The 17052-nt window shown below is 39.2% G+C and overlaps 1 protein-coding gene across 1 annotated transcript in view; it reads right to left on the bottom strand.

The window, feature by feature from the left end:
* Positions 1-430: 430 nt before the first annotated feature.
* Positions 431-17052, bottom strand: part of LOC140931091 (aminopeptidase NAALADL1-like) — a 17305-nt gene continuing 683 nt past the window's right edge. Inside the window, exons 2-5 of the mRNA XM_073380834.1 lie at positions 13276-13486; positions 8312-8503; positions 4504-4795; positions 431-3500 (exon numbers count right to left, since the gene is read on the bottom strand). Coding sequence (XP_073236935.1) covers positions 2236-3500; positions 4504-4795; positions 8312-8503; positions 13276-13486 — 1960 coding nt within the window. The 3' untranslated portion in view covers positions 431-2235. The remainder of the gene's footprint in view (positions 3501-4503; positions 4796-8311; positions 8504-13275; positions 13487-17052) is intronic.

Genomic DNA, 17052 nt, shown 5'->3' with positions numbered 1-17052 from the left:
AAATTCAAGAATGGTCACGAATTGATCCTTATGGCACCTTTATGATCAATCGCGACAATAAATAACCTCTCGGTAACGGCCAGTTTTCTTTTTTTTCGGCAACAGATGAAAAGTCAAGAATGGTCACGAATTGATCCTTATGGCACGTTTATGATCAATCGCGGCAATCGTATTTTGATTTTGTTTCATTTATACTGCTGCAGTTAGGCAAAAATTGTCTACTATACTTTCAGCGAATGTTGCGAACCTCACTCGTTTTGTTACGTTAACATTTTCATTCAAAACATTATTGAAGCTTTTGGTGTATTTTATCTCTATACATTAATATATGATTGGATTACCCTGGTAATAGGATACAGTAAGCGTGAACTTAACACAAAAAACATATTGTACTCCGCCAAAAAATTGTCATATCACACCTCTATACCTCCCCATAAAGGCCACCTCTCCACTACGGCCACTTCCTTCTGTCCCCGAGGTGGCCGTTGTGGCCGGAGGTTCGACTGTAATTTAAAACAGGCCGGATTAACAGGATCAAGAGCTAAGCCGCTGCACAATCCACCTACCGGATGTGGAATCGGTATTGCATTCAAAAATAGCTCTGGTCGCATGGATTTGGATTTGCAAGCAATTTGGAGTTAATTAGCGGTTATAGTAACGTCTGAATTAACGGAAGTGCGTTTTATTTTATCTTGATTGGCAAATCGAAGATGGGCTTTTTAACAGGCCAATCATGGCGCATACAAATCCTGATACACAGGCGGGGGCTTAGAATACAAGGATTTCGGCGCTTTTTCGCAGACGAAGAGTTCAGTTTCTTCCGTGGCGCTGGCTACAAAATTACACTTGCCAATTCTGCTGAAGTTTTCTATGCTGACAATTTAATCGAGTTGTTTATTCTAAGTTGCTCTCGCCATCATCTGGCTTCTTGTAAAAGTATGCCATTGTTGAAAAAAAAGAAACTTACGTAAAGCACACCTACAATGCGGGCCTTTTAGTGACTGATTTGTTTAAGGTTATCAGTCATCTAATATTTTATACTGCGCAGTTTCATATAAATATTCAACCATGCCTACTATGGAACAATTTCTAATAAAGGCTATATGTAATGATAATAATAATCCTTTATTTATCCTCGGTATAGTATTAATACCTCTAATGCTGGTGGGGTCGAGCAAATGCTGCAACAAATAATTTACATTAAACTTTACAGGGTTAATAATCCCAACTGGCCAGGGGGTGGGGGACTAGCTAGTTATTTACAAGCATGGCCAAGGATTTAAACTGGGGATAACCGAGAACAAGTACAGCAAGCGTTCGGGACAAGACTTGAAATCGGGGTCACCGAAATGCAAGTCCGGCGCTCAAACCACTCAGCCACGCTGCCTCCTTGTACAGCCTACTCTTAAAAAAGCACTAATCAGGAAATGTCCTTAAGGAGTATTTTAATTTACGAGTATATACTCAGCGAGTCCACCGCATTAACGTGCAAGCTGATTTCAACGGCAGCAATGCAGCGCCACCTCATGATCGACACGCTGACCCTTCCTTGTTTCTGCTTGCTCTACGCAATAGAATTTGTACTCAGACAAAGATAGAGATTGCTCATGTGTCGAACCATGTAATATTCAACAATTATTCCTCGAGCCCGAACGGGCTCTGAGTCAATAGCCCATGAGGCCGAAGGCCGAATGGGCTATTGACTCGGAAGCCTTAGGGGCCAGAGGAATAATCGTTTTAGTAAAATCCAACTAGTTGGTCAAAAATATCAAGAATAAAAAAAGTTTAGCTAGTTATAGCTAGACTTTAATCCTTTTTTGCCGCCAAAAAGCACGCGCTTTTCGCTACTAGTGGGCTATAACATATAGCCTAGTAGTAGCTCAACCAACCGGAACGCAGCATTGATAATAGACCACTAGTTGGATTTTACTAAAAGTAGTTATGTGTGCAAGTTAGTAGTGAGATCTTATATCTAAGACTTAAGGATACAGACAACTGTAGTTAGTCCCGAGGGGGCAGAGGTGTAATTGATATTGCACGACTAAGAAACATTCAAAGCAAGGGCCTTCAACAATGTAGTTAGCGAAGGGGTTTCAACAGATGCAATGAACCCCCCCCCCCCCCCCCCCCCCCATTTTGTACATACAGTCATCTGTGTCATAGAATAATTTCCCATTTTTCAGTGGAAGCTCACTGCTCAAGGCACCAAAGACTATTTCTTAAGAAGTTGTAACATCACTGTTTACACACTATTGGTTTAATTATGTCAGCTGCAGACAAAATGGCTTCCTGAACCAAAGACAACTGTCGATGAACTTCGGAAAAATCTCTTGTGGTCCTCGCATTCGTCAGAGCTCTTCTCACCCCAGGAAATGATCTTGAAATACTGTTTCTGGAAAAAATGTGTCTGTATATTGGATCACCTGATTTCAACAAAGGCGAGATGAATGCTTTCTCCACCTGGACAAGCTGATCATTAACTGCCCTCAAAATCAATGCGCTTTCCTTTCCTGTTAGTTTGTCTTTAGAATCTTGAAAAACTTCGCTCGCGTTAACAAATTCGTCGATAGCTCTGCGGACAAAATATGTCGAAATGTTCCCGAAGTCTGACGTTTTCTCTAGATATTCAAATGTCCTGTTTAAGGCCCTGGAAAAACGCACCACATCTAAAGGTAAAACATATGCTTCGCTAAAATCCAAGAGCATGCCTCCCACAAGCTTGGTCATGGTAGCGTGGTACTCGAATTTTGGGTCGGCGAAGGTTGTCATCCACAGAAAACTATCTTCTTGAGTATGATAAACAGGGTAGAGCCTGTACCTGTCCTTAAAACCATCAAAATAACTAAAGTCGACAGAAGGAATTCCAAGCATCATGTAAAATGATAAGTAATCACTGAAGTACAAGAACGGTACCGGAGCAGGTTCATCAGGGTGATCATCGGATGAAGGCATCCTACTGACCATGGTGTCATATACACTCTTCTTGTTGGGATCTGTAACCTTTTTGGCCCTGCAAAAAACCGCTTTCTCCATCACTGGACAGGTCTGTGCAACCACAACATAGTCCCCCCCGACTGCCACGTCAGTATTTAAATAAACAACAGCGCGGTTGGATAGCAGCTTCGCGTTCTCCTGCACCCATTCTACCGACCCTATCAAACCAAATTCTTCTGCACCCCAGCTGCACAGTTTGACCGTTCTTCGTGGTCGCCAGCCTTGATTTTTTAGTTTTCCGAGGATTCGTGACATTTCCATAAGAACTGCAGATCCACTGGACGGATCAACCGCCCCGAAAAACTCCGCGTCGCGATGATTCCCGACCAGAACATAGCGGTCGGGTTCTTCACGACCATTGATGGTCCCGATAACGTTGATTATCGATTTAACAATAAGTTTGTTATTAACGCGTAGTCGGACAATAGTGTTGGCGTTGGTAAAACCAGGGCCGAACCTGTAGGTGACCTTGAGATCTCCACGCCAGCTGGGCGGTACCTCATGTCCTAGGGTAATCATAAGGAATCGATACTAAATAACAATTAACAGATGACGTTTTTAATGAGAACTTTCAAACCTGAGGTTTGTTTCATTTTAATAATTCTCGCTATCATGCCGAAACCGAGTTCAATGATTAATTTGCTCGCAACATAAAACAATCGAATTTTACTTCGTCAATCAACTTTTCAGACACCCTATGTCTACGACTTCGACTACTACTACTGCTACAGTCATTCCTACGGCTATGCTTCTTCTGCTGATGCTGCTGTTGCTACGGCTACCTCTACTGCTACTGCTGCTGCTGCTACTGCTACTGCTACGGCTCCTACTGCTGTTGCTGCTGCCACTGCTACAGCTACGGCTCCTACTGCTGGTGCTGCTTCTGCTGCTGACTGCTGCTGCCACTACTACTGATATTGCTACTGCTACTGCTGCGTGCTGTTACTACTGCCACTACTACAGCTGCTGCTACTGCTACTACTGTTGCTGCTGCTGCTGCTACTGCTACTGCTACTGCTACGGCTGAAACTGCCACCGCTACTACTGCTACTGCTACGTACTACTACTACTACTTCTACTACTCAGTGCTACTGCTACTCCTACCACTACTACAGCAAAAACCCCTGTATAAGACTCCAAGTTTTTCTAAGCTTGGCTAAGAAGGTTCTTATAAAAATGGTGCTAACTGGAAAATTAGGCTACTCAGGTTCTTAAAAATAAATAAGGTGTTTGTCATTGGTGGATGTAGCCTAATTTGAGCCTATTCTTGGTATAGCATGCATAATATGTTATAAAAATCCCTTTAATCTAAGCATATTAAAGCCATTTATGAAATTTACACAAAACTATGCAAGTTAGGTTATACGTCCTCTGCTTTGTCTAGCTGTCCTAAGGCTGACATAAAAAATTTATTGCTTTTCGTGCTAACTTTAGCTGGTATGAATTAATACACGTTTGTTTGGTTTACAAGAAATACTAAATGACAGAAAAATATGGTCAAAAACTCACCCTTAAGACGACTTAACAGGTTCAAGGCGTCTTCATACGAGATTGGTTGAACAGGAATAGTTGGAAAACCAGATTGATTTTTAGGCCTTCTATACATCCCTGGAATCGATGGAAAATAAGGTGTTAGTGGGTCTCCAAAACGAGCATACAGGGCCTTAGAAAAAACTGCGTCTTTCGACATCCACGCTTTGTTGGGATAAGTTTCCTGGCTCTCGTGTCCTTCAGGGGCAACCAACGCAGGATCCACGTACAAAAGGGCCCCAATAGCTCCTCGACGTTCGGCGGCGGTCACCTGATAATTATAAACGATAGAAAAAGAACCATGGTTTGTTTAGCATTATACTGAATTTAATAATAATAATTTTAATAATAATAATAATAATAATAATAATAATAACATTTACCTCTATAGCGCCATTTCCATTGCTGTCCAATGGCGCTTTACAACAACAATTACTTTTAAAGGGAACCTCCACTTCAACAAAAAAAAATCACAGGAAATAACTGTTACAGTCGAGTCCATCCTCGGAGACCCAGGGGCGGTCAGTCGGGCCGGGAGAAATAGCGCGACAAAAGTTTTCAAGTACAGATGGAAAAGCCCCTGGGTACCGACTCTCACCGGACCATTTCCAAACGGTCAAGCGAATGCTGGCTCCTGATTGGGCACAAAAAATGCTTTGTATTATTGTGCCCAATCGGCGAACAGCATCCCCTGAGTTCTTTTCCTGAGTTCGTACACAACAGCTGTTGACTCAATTACGGCTTGTCTGGCTCGCGCTCATGCACCAAAGAAATGCACGCAATCAGGAATCTTTCGGTTTGATATAAACGCTGCATTTCAAAATACTGGTAGTCTTTACACTAGAGCCTAAATAAGCTAACAAATATTTCAAGACAACTAAATTTTAAATTCTTCAAGTAAAAGAAAGCTTCACACACAACCTATCCTTTTTACTTCAGTTTTTCCCACGCAACGTAATTAAGATTGATTGACATGCTTCGCCTTTCTGAAAGCTTGGAAACCGCAAGTTTGCTAAGTCGGTTTTTAATGAGATGCAAAGCAAAGTTACTTGAGATTTTTCTTAGGCCTTCGCACGCGCAATTTTGGTTAAGTAAAACTTAGCAGCTCTTAAGTCTTACTTAACAGCCTAGTGAAAAGACAACCACTTTCCATACGAAAACTAAAGACGCTTTTCCAAAAGTACAAGCTTGACGAGCTTACAACAGGTATTTACGCTTGCATCGATCACGCCTTCTTAAATATATGCCGCGACAGCTAACAACCACGAAAACGTCGCATGAAGAGTGAACTCACATTTTTTCAGTCTCTATCGTGATTAGACTATTCCAACTCACTTACTTTGTCAAATGCAAGCGAAATCTTCTGGAATTAAATTTCTATCAACCATATCCAAGTTCATAAAGAGAAAGAAAATTTTGTCATTGCTTGTTTACGTCCTTCACAAAACGTGTGAAATTAGGCATTTTCACGTGGTAGTCGTGCAGTGACGGCAAAGAAATATATGCAAAAAGGGTGATACATGTGCAAAGTTGTTGTGTTGCCTTGTCAAGCTATTGCTTTTTTTACTTTCTCGTCGCCGCTTCATCTTGAACTTCCTAATATTTACGATACATTTTGATCCGTCAGAAACAGAATTTTCTCAGTGCAAATCGGCTCCTGCTGATAGATCCGAAACGTTTTTCGACTCATCGGTAGTTCCTTTCTTTCTGGTCATAGGAAAGCTTGGTGAACGAACCGGGCAACTGTGGCGAAATAATAGCCGTCGTGTACGAACTCAGGAAAAGAACTCAGGGGATGCTGTTCGCCGATTGGGCACAATAATACAAAGCATTTTTTGTGCCCAATCAGGAGCCAGCATTCGCTTGACCGTTTGGAAATGGTCCGGTGAGAGTCGGTACCCAGGGGCTTTTCCGCCTGTACTTGAAAACTTTTGTCGCGCTATTTCTCCCGGCCCGATTGACCGCCCCTGGGTCTCCAAGGATGAGTCGAGTCAATCTAAAATATTTTTAAAGAAAGCGTTTGTATCCGAAAGAAATAACTTTTAGATTCGCCTATTTTTGTTTTCAAATTTTGCGGGCGTCGCCATCTTGAATAGTTGTGACGTGTAATGGTTGCCCTATTGTTATTAAACAAAAGCTCTTTGTGTCAGAACAATAGAGCAACCGTAACACGTCACAATTATTCAAGATGGCGGCGCCCACGATATTTGAAAGTGAAAATAAGCGATTTTAAAATTCACTTTTCCTGATATAAACACTTTTTTTAAGACAAATTTCGAACAAATTTGTTTATCAACATAATTTTATTCGATTTAAACTTATTCTGTAGTAAGAGTGGAGGTTCCCTTTAAGAAAATAAATTTAAAAAATAAATTAAGAGTAATGGAAGGTTTAAACATTTTAAATTGACCTAAACATCAATTCCACATTTCCCATAATGCACCTTATTTGCCGCCCAAATTTTGCATAACCATAACCTTTTCTCCTGGGTATTTACAGCCGTCCCAAGAGAAACTGAAAACAATGCCTATGCAAAATTTTGGAGGACAAAAAAGGTGCATTATGGTAAATGTGGAAGTGGCTTACGCGTTAAAATTTACAATATTGTTAAAATAATTAAAATCATATAAAAATCAAATAAAAATATATATATATATATATATATATATATATATATATATATATACATATATATGTAGGAAACGGAAAACAGAAATGGAAGGTTTATAGGAAAACCTCGATGGTTATTCCTGAATTGTTTTTATACATGTAACAGTGACCAAACATTCTCGTACCCTATTTCTAAATCGGCCTAGTGGCCTCATTTTCCAAGACACTTCCTGATACACAACCGTTCAGATGGAAATGACAGGACGAGAAACAAGAATAAGTATTAAAGACGATTTAAAGATAATTTGTGAATAACCAATGTTAGCTCAGTAATAAGCCAATATTGCTAAAGTACGAGACGGTGTTGTCATGCATGGTTTGATAATGACCTTTGAAAAAGACTTGATCGCTTTCTATTTACAACAAAACTGACAAGTTTTAAGGCCTATCAATAGCATTGTTCCACTCTTTTCCTCAGATGATGTGATAAAATGTGCGTTTATATGAGTAATGTTAGCAGCAGGACGCCTTTTTTAAGTGTCATATTTTCGTTATTTTAATGATTTGCTGTAAAACCCATGTGTTTCATGTACCATCCGTTGTAAATGACCTATGATCTTAAATTGACGCGCCTCTGAGAATGCACCAGCATACACGATAGCTGCTATTAAATGAGGGCAGTTGTAACTTTTTTCCGAGATGGCTCAGATACCATTCTTTCTTGGTCTTTGTTACCATCTTCAGCCCGATATTCTGAAAGTGGAAATTTTGATTGGCTTAATGGTTGGAAATGTGCGACTCTGGCCAGACGACCCTCATTTTAGCATTTCTTTACCTTTGCACAGTGGAACCACGGTATAATGAACCTCTAGATAACGAAGTCCTCGGTACAACGAACGATTTTCTTTATCTCAGTAGTAGTAAAAAGATGTGAAAAAAAACCTCGTTATATTTACGAAAAGTCGTTACAGCGAACCAATTTTCTCCAGTCCCTTGGCCCTTCGATATTTCGAGGTACCACTGTACAGCCGCACCCCCCACCCCTCAGACAAAAATTGAGGGGAGAGGGCAGCCGTACACAGGCTAGCATTAGATTTCTCTTACGTTCTCCTCGTCCGTAATCCTCTTAAAACTGACACCGCGAAAATATAAAGTATCACTACCTAAATTTACTCACCGAGGTAGAGTATCCTCTGATTAGCACGATCCTGTTCTTGACAGATATCTTCATTCTGTCTAGCGTCTGAAAATCATATTCACTTCCTTGATTGCAGAACACTAGTTCTCCCTCAGCCACTCCTGAAGGAGCGTATGCAATGAAGGGAAAGTATGGAAACGAGCTTTTTGATGCGCCCTGTGAATTGACCACCTGATTGAACATAATATATAGAGGATATTACACGGTGGCGAGAAGATATGAATTTTATGTTCGAGTGGCAAGAACAATATCTCACGAGTGAGCGAAGCGAACGAGTGAGATATTGTTCTTGCCACGAGAACATAAAATTCATATCTTCGAGCCAACGTGTAATGTTCTTTTTATTATATGGAGAAACCAAATTCAACAAAAGCAAAAGGCGGGAATCGTGACATCATTGAACGATACGACACCCACAAAGGTGACATACGGAAAATACGCCACTCGGGTCCCGGATGAAGTGGCGTATGGAATCTACGAGTGGTTTAGTTCCCAGTAAAACACTCTCCTCCATATAATAAAACATAATATCACACAACATAACAACATAACGTAGCATAAGAACTTTATTTAAGGTGTAAAATGTATTTAGCTGTACAAAATATAAGACAGCTAATTGAGAACACTAATCTAAAATACATAATAATGATTAAGAAAATATTTATTGGTCACACTAATCTAAAAATACATAATAATACGTAACAATGCATATATTAAAATATATGAAAATCTTAAAACCATAAAATCAGGATCTACAAAGGTCACAACAGTCATTCATTGTTTGAAAAGACAAAAAAAAACATTGTTTGAAGAAACAATTTTAGGAGCAATTTATTAGAACATTGAATAAAATATGTGTAAAAGTAAGAAAAAACCGTATTAGCAATTATTGGATAATACTGAGTATGATATGAGGAATTATAGAGATCGAAAACGGTATTATTCGCCAAGGCCGAAGTGCCCCGGCGGATAATATCCTCCGAGATGTCCATACTTTTCCAGATCATACGAATGCCGAATCCAATGATCGTTTTATTTTTTATTCAAAAAGATTGCTAGTTTAAAACAAGGTAAAAGGGTCTTATCCCGATCGATGTTTCAACATCGATTGCTAGTTGTTACGCCGCAAAATGTAATATTAACGCAAAATGTAATCAGAATCGCCGCAAAATGTAATATTAACGCAAAATGTAATAAGAATCGCCGCAAAATGTAATACTAACGCAAAATGTAATAACATTGACGCAAAACGTAATAAAATTTTCAACGCAGAATATAATAATCTTTCAACGCAAATTGTAATAACTTTTCTAACGCATAATGTAATAACGCAAAATGTAATAATTACCGAATAACGACGTGCATGCTATTTCAAAATCGGTATTTTTGCTCAGTCATCGGTAGCGAATCCAGATCTTCAATTAAATTGTAAGGTATTATTGTTATTGATATTAATGTTAATATTATTATTATTATTATAATTTCTAATATCACAATGAAACAGTCGAAGCGAGGAGATGTAATCATCTTTAGGAAACCTAATCGGACGTTTGTTTCCGCTGATTTGAACGTAATACAGGTCCAAATACAGAAGTAATATATTATGTAGCTCTAACTTCTCTTGAATTATTGCACATTTTCTGTTAGATGTCTAAAGCTACAAAAGAGAGAATAGTTAGATTGAAAATTCGGGAAATGTTTCTAGAGATGAAATGGGTGACTACTGGTGTGAGTATTTCCCTGACTACTCAAACAAATAACACGTACTATACAATTTGTATGTCATAAACGAAGCCACATGAGTAGCTATGAAATTTTCGTTGAACATTAATTCAGGGTGCAAGGGTAGGGCTAATTTAACGTTATTTATGTACATACGGAACCAAAACACCATTTATTATCTTTAAAGTAAGCAACACAACAATAACCGTTTTATTTTTTCGCTGACATTTAGGAATCGATTATAAAATACATTAAACCATGCAACTCAAGGCTTTCGTACGGCAGAAATATAATCCTGTTCATTATTGCAGGGAAATATCTGGCGTAAAAAATTCCTCCCATGGAAAGAAATATATCTTTCATGGCGTGTTATCTGTAATGTGTAATGTAATAAAAAAAAATCTTACACCATTGTATGAAAGGGAAAAAATTCTATAACCAGAGGTTTGACCAAAAAGAATCGGATTATACGAAACTGCCCACCTAGCCCTCCCCTAAGCCAACATTTTCCCCTAAGTGAGAAATAAGTGTTAATGTTGGCTTAGGGGAGGGGTATGTGGACAGTTTCCTATAATTGTCCAAAAATTCTAACCCAAACCAAATTACCCATACCTCCCCCCCCCCCCCCCCCCCTCAAGTGGTCAAAAATGGTCTGCCCTAAAAAGACGAAATTGCGCACTTTTTATGGATCTCCCAGTTCAAGATTTGGTGCCGTCAACTCTAAGCCAATGGCGATTGCGTTACTGAACAAATTCAAGGTTTCGTTTAGCGTCGAATGCGTTTCCTGATATTGAGTCGGTCGGTCGGATTGAAAAAAAAAACTAAAAAACAAAATCACAAGAAGTCTCGGAATACAAGGCCCTGGTAGCCCAGGACGACGTTAAAAGTCAACATTCACATATTTGGATTAACAAAATGCACAATATACTGTCAAAAATTTTCATGTCTTTGTTCCTGTTTTTCTCTACACTATCCTATGCTCATTTTTCAGATTAACATAATTATTTCGAGTGAAAAATGGTTTAACTACGTCGTTACTCTTTTTTTTGAAAATGCCAAAAATTTGGTCGGTCGGACGACGCTAAACGGAGAAAAAAAAAGGATAGCCTGTCTTCTAATCACAACTGCCTTGCCAGGCAAACTCAATATTTTTGTGCATCAGCTTAGCTCTACTCCAATCAATTGTTCTAGGCAAACGGCAACTGCCTTACAAGGCAAACTGATTTGACTTTGCAAAGCTTGGAAACTTCAACATAAAAGAAACTTCGACCTTAAAAACAGCATTTAGAACAATTCAGCCCCCCATTAAGTGAGAACTTAGGAAAAGTAAGCTACAGCCAAAGTTGTCTGGTTCTCATGAAAAAAAGTGTGACAGATATCCTATATTTTAAATTCATTTGAATTATGCTTTGAAAGTTGATTCTATTACTTGTTTTCGACGACAGCTATTTTATTTGACTGAATTCATTCAACATCAGAAATTAAGCCAAGTCTCTCAGTTGCTACAGTTGTGGTACAGTACAGCAAGCTCTTGCAGCCATTTTTGTCTCGTCACGCAACGCTCCTCCTCCTTTGTTGGGGAAGAGTGTTGCGTGACGAGACAAAACACGGCTGCGAGGGAGACTAGCTCAGCACGGAAGTAACACGACGTTTCAACCGTTATTTCATTAATAATGATAATAATAATAATAAAAAGAAGAAGAAGAAGAAATATTATTACTATTATTAATATCAATAATAATAATAATAATTCAAATGAAGATCTGGATCAGCTACTGATTACTGAGCCACAATACCGATTTTGAAATAGCATGCACGTCGTCATTAGGAAATTATTACATTTTGCGTTATTACATTATGCGTTAGAAAAGTTATAACAATTTGTGTTGAAAGATTATTACATTTTGCGTTGAAAATTGTATTACATTTTGCGTCAATGTTGTTACACTTTGCGTTAGTATTACATTTTGCGGCGATTCTTATTACATTTTGCGGCGATTATTACATTTTGCGGCGTAACACTAGTAAGCAAGGAAACTTCCTGTTTCTTTCCCCTGTAGCTTGGCAAGTTCAATTTAGACTAGCAGCCGAGATTTTCTTCATATAGCAGATGTCGTCCGTCGACTTGTATTCTTTCTGTTCTCAGGGGCGTAGCCAGCCCATAGACCTAAAGGTCCGGGCCTACAAATTTTGGGTTTGATCCGGCTCTACCGCTTGCAACAAAAAATTATGCGTTGTTGGGGTGAGCTAAAAAACTTAAGAGTCTTGGTGAGGTCAGTGCCTACTAGTCATACGTGCAAATTTGAAGGATACGTGTAAATGAAAGTCTGCCAGGCCTACAACTAGTCGAAAAGCTGGCTACACCCCTGGTTCTTGCTGTGTTTTTAGGCAGTAGTTCGAAACGTGTGAAATGTTCGGCCATTTTGTCTTGCTCTACCACAACAACGCAACCTCGTCACCAAGCTAAGGTTTCTCGGTTGCCGTCCATTTCTGTTTCTATTGACGTCTTTTCCAAATATCGCAAAAGTGTTCAAAATTTGGTCCACGCTAGCAGATTACGAGGAATTTGCCGAGGCATTTGAGCCAGTTAGAATCGGAGAAATGTACGGAATGAATAATAATAGAGTGGTTTTCGTTTGAGTGTCGTAAAACCAAAACCAAAGTAATTACTCTGGCCAATCACATAGGACACAGACAATACATTGAACCAATCAAAACTCGAAGTAATTACATGTGGCTGACGCAAAGCGCGGGAAAATGCATGCGAGCGCGTCACAATTGGCTTTGGTTTTACTTCTGATTGGATGAAAAGGTGGCGCGAATCTTTTAAGCCAATCGCATCGTGTAGAAAGTGCAAAACCAATTACTTTTCGACACTCAAATGAAAACCGCTCTATCATTTACCATTACACGCACTTTAGCCTAAGAGGAGAGCCACTGCTAATTTCCCCAAGAAATGACGTTTGAGAAGCAAGCGCAGAAATTTCGTACTGATGATGCTTCACTACCCAGATCTGAGAAGCGCTTCAAAATTGCTTAAAAGTTTGTTTCATCCAATCAGAAGTACTAAGCACTACTCAGAGCTGAGAAGTGACACGTCATCAGACTGGAATTTCTGCGGTCGTTCCCCAGAGGTCATTTTACGAGGAAAGCAGTGATGGCGTAGCGAAATGTCAGCTCTTCTCTCAGACTTAGTACAAATGATAAAATCGAAAGCTTACTTCAATCCGTCCAGTTATTGTGTAGTCGACTAGTCCATTGGTAACCACTTCAACCGTGTTTGGCTGGTCTTCCTGTGGCAATGACAAAAGCACTTGGTATTCTGGCATTTCTACCTCGTCGAAGCCGTATTGACGCCATTTTGATGCGATGTGGTCGGCCAACTCTTTCTGTCTTTGCGAGCCACCGACGTGGGGCTTGGATGAAAAGAACCTGGAACAATATATAACAATAAGTATATGCACACTCAGTGATCTTGCTGTTTGATCTTGCTGATTGGTTGACTATTCAACAATATTCACCTCCTAGCGAGTGGATAATGCTTGAGCTCGGTGTCTTTTCAATTTTTTTAGAAAACGATCTTCAGAAATTCGACAAAATCCTAGGGTTTTTTTTTCTTTTTTCTGTTTTTCTTTTTTCTGGCAAGAAAAGACTTTGAAGGATTCAAAACAGCGTTTTCCATTTACTTTAGATGATTTAGTTTTTTTGCTTGATGAATGTGTATGAAAATATGAAACGGCAAACTGAACCTTACGGCAAGGCGATGAAGAAGTAAACGAAAGAAAAAAAGAATATAGATTTTTTGTGTTATTCTTTTGTTTACTTCTTCATCGCCATGTGTAAGGATCAGTTTGCCGTTTCATGTTTTTCTACAAGTTTAATTGTACTAATCCAGGTCTACGACTGGGAGATCCGGCACCACTCATTGGTTTGTTGCTCTGGACTTGCCGACATTTTATATGTTTTTGAATGTGTATATACTAGCACAATTATTCTTTTCAATCTCGGCGAATAGTGCCCTATTAGAAAAACTTCGCATATATAGTTTTCAACTGCTTTCGTTTCCTATCAAGTTGTCAGATCTCTTTGAAGAACGATCTCTTTTGGAAGAATTAAAATTGTACCACTATAGATGGGTTATTTGCTCGTTCCTATAGCTTCTTTGTAGTGGGCTCGGTACAGTTTACATGCTATATTTATCAGGGGGGAAATATGTGTAAGTATAGACCTTTACACGATACTAGCTATATTCAGTGTATATTCAGTTCAGTGTATTCCAATTCCTTTTTGTAAGATATATCACTTCTCACAGTAAAAGCAATAATTCTTTTCCATAAACGCTGCCATCTTATCCAATCTTAGGTATCTGCCCTCTCTTCCCCGCAGATGTTCCCGCTGAGTATCCCTATAAAAATAGCAATAATCAAAAAAATAGAAAGCGCGCGGGGGACGATGGGAAGAGGCTCTTCCCCCTTCCCATCGTGCCCCCGCAAGCTCTCTTTTTCTTTCTCCGCAGCCTTTCCACAACACAAAGAGGCCTCTACGAAGGAGACAGGGTATCTGCCTATTAAAACCTCTGTACAGCTGTGATTTTCCCAGAGCACATAATTAGTGTACAGTGCGCAGTTTACTTATCTTCTCTGAATGCCGGTTTACTGCTCAATTGCTTTATAAATATAACCGTAATAGAGTACTAAAGTGTGACGTCATAAAAATGAAATTTCTGAAATTATGGGAGTTGTTAGGATATTCTGAAAGAACAATGTCCAAGAGGCCTACTTGCCAAAAATGGGCATTTGGGGGCAAATTGTCTCTGAGATCGTAGCCCAGTTATGCTTACAAAACTCCATACAAACCCTTCTAAATTTTTTTTGGGTCGACCCAAAAAAAAATTAGAAGGGTTTGTATGGAGTTTTCTGAGTATAACTGGGCTACGATCTCAGAGACAATTTACCGCGAAATGCTCATTTTTGGCAAGTAGGCCTCTTGGACACTGTTCTTTCAGAATATCCTGACAAATCCCATAATTTAGGAAATTTCATTTTTATGACGTCATCACTTTAGTACTCTATTTAACATAAAAACGCTTGGCATTCGTTGAGATAGCATAGCATTAGTTTGTTTTCAAAAATCAAGCGACTGGTCTCTTTGTTCAACTAAAGTAAATTTCGGATTAGGATAAAGAAGACTCATGTTAAAAATTGTTCTGCTGCTAAACCTTGCAATTTTGAGCTTCGAAATCAATCATTTGAACAAAAATTAATTTGTGAAAGGTTTGAACCCAGGAGTCATTTCAAAAGTAGGTTGAGTTTTGAGTTTGATCGTCCAGGTGAACGTAGTTCTGAATAGGACTATTGTTGTTGACAGTGACTGACGTTTCGACAACCTGTGGGTAGTCATCTTCAGAGTCAAAAAAACAACAGTCCTATTCAGGACTACGTTCACCCCAACGATCAAACTCAACCTACTTTTAAAAATTAATTTGAGTTCTAGACCTGCCAACTCTCACGCATTATGCGTGAGTCTCACGCCTGCAGACTAAAGACATTGATCTCACGCATCAAGGACAATTTTTCACGCCTGACTCACAAATCCGGACAAATTGTTCTTTTACAAATGATAAATAACGAAAATTCAATCGAAAAAGGCGCTAAAGGACGTCTTTGTGTCGCTTTTTGTGTTCTAACGACATCAAAGCAGGCTAAATATGTCGTCTTTTAAGTGCTCAACGGTCTAAGGCAAATCTGCGGACATTTCCGGCAACGTTCGGAAGTCTTCGGAAAGTCGTCGGAAATTTTCAGAAGTCGCTGGGACGTTTCCGGAAATTCCGGTCCTGACAAAATCTCACACATTTGACGCAGAGAAAGTTGGCCAGTATAGAGTTCGTGTCATCAGCGCTTTGACCAAGACTCATATTACGGTAAAAGAAAGAGATCTGTTGCATTTTTTTTCTTTTTTGGACGTAAAAGTACGGTACCGATGGGAAAAAAATCCGAGTAATCTTTCAACTTTTCAAGGTCGCAAATTGCAAACGAACGAATTCTTTTTTTAATGGGTTGAAGAGACATAACAAATTAAAAGGAAAGAATCTTGAAACGTATAAATTATTTTTATCTTGTGGCACAATGTGTTTTTTCGTCGACCATAAACAATAGATTATCGTCTATCATGATCATCGTGTATCTTGATGGTATTACGTGGTATTTATAGTGGGTTGTTTTTTTCCTAAAGCTGTTCGCTGTCTGTTACGCTGAACTTATCGTTTTCAAGCCGTACAATAATTCTCTATAGTCGTAGATACTCGTGAACGGGTTCCCGACAAGAAATAACTCTCTATATGGTTGTCTACAGATTTGCTTTCATAACAGATTTTCTCGGATTATATGTCACGGAATAGTCGGCGACAAGGTTTCTTGTAGCCTGTGCCTCCCCTCAGAAAAAAAATTACTACGACAGCCGATTGTTCCTATTTTAAAGACGGTGGATTTACAGCAGTTAAAAGAGATGCAAAGTTGTAAACTAGGTATGTGAAAGGGAAACCAATTGTCGATAAAAGGTATACATGGTATACACGACGGTAACCTTTAGCTTTTCTGTTAAAAATGGTATCTTATATAAAAGCCGAGGGAAAGGGGTTCGACCTCTAAGCGGAGCCTCCCCGTTAAAACTTTTTTAAGTACCCCCGGAGGGCATTTGCAACTGTAGGGAGATTATGATTGTCCATATTGGTGCCCTGGAAACCCTCTGACTAAAGCAAGTGTAGAGCTTGAGGTGCTACTGGCGATGACTTGTCAGACATAACAGTCAAAGCAATGCACAGCGCAGAAGAATGAATTACTTTTCGTAATTACGAAAGTTTGACTATCAAAATGCAATCCGCCAAATTGTCAAGTCGATCGAATTACGACCCCTCAAGTCTAAGCCGCCGAATTATCGTTATTTCGACAAGAGCAACAGGATTGGAACCTTAAACTTTTTTTACAGATCTCAGTACCATA

The sequence above is a fragment of the Porites lutea genome, chromosome 3 (genome assembly GCF_958299795.1).
Source record: "Porites lutea chromosome 3, jaPorLute2.1, whole genome shotgun sequence".
NCBI classification, from domain to species: domain Eukaryota; kingdom Metazoa; phylum Cnidaria; class Anthozoa; order Scleractinia; family Poritidae; genus Porites; species Porites lutea.
Note: the sequence above shows the minus strand (reverse complement) of the source record. Positions and strands in the feature narration are given on the sequence as shown.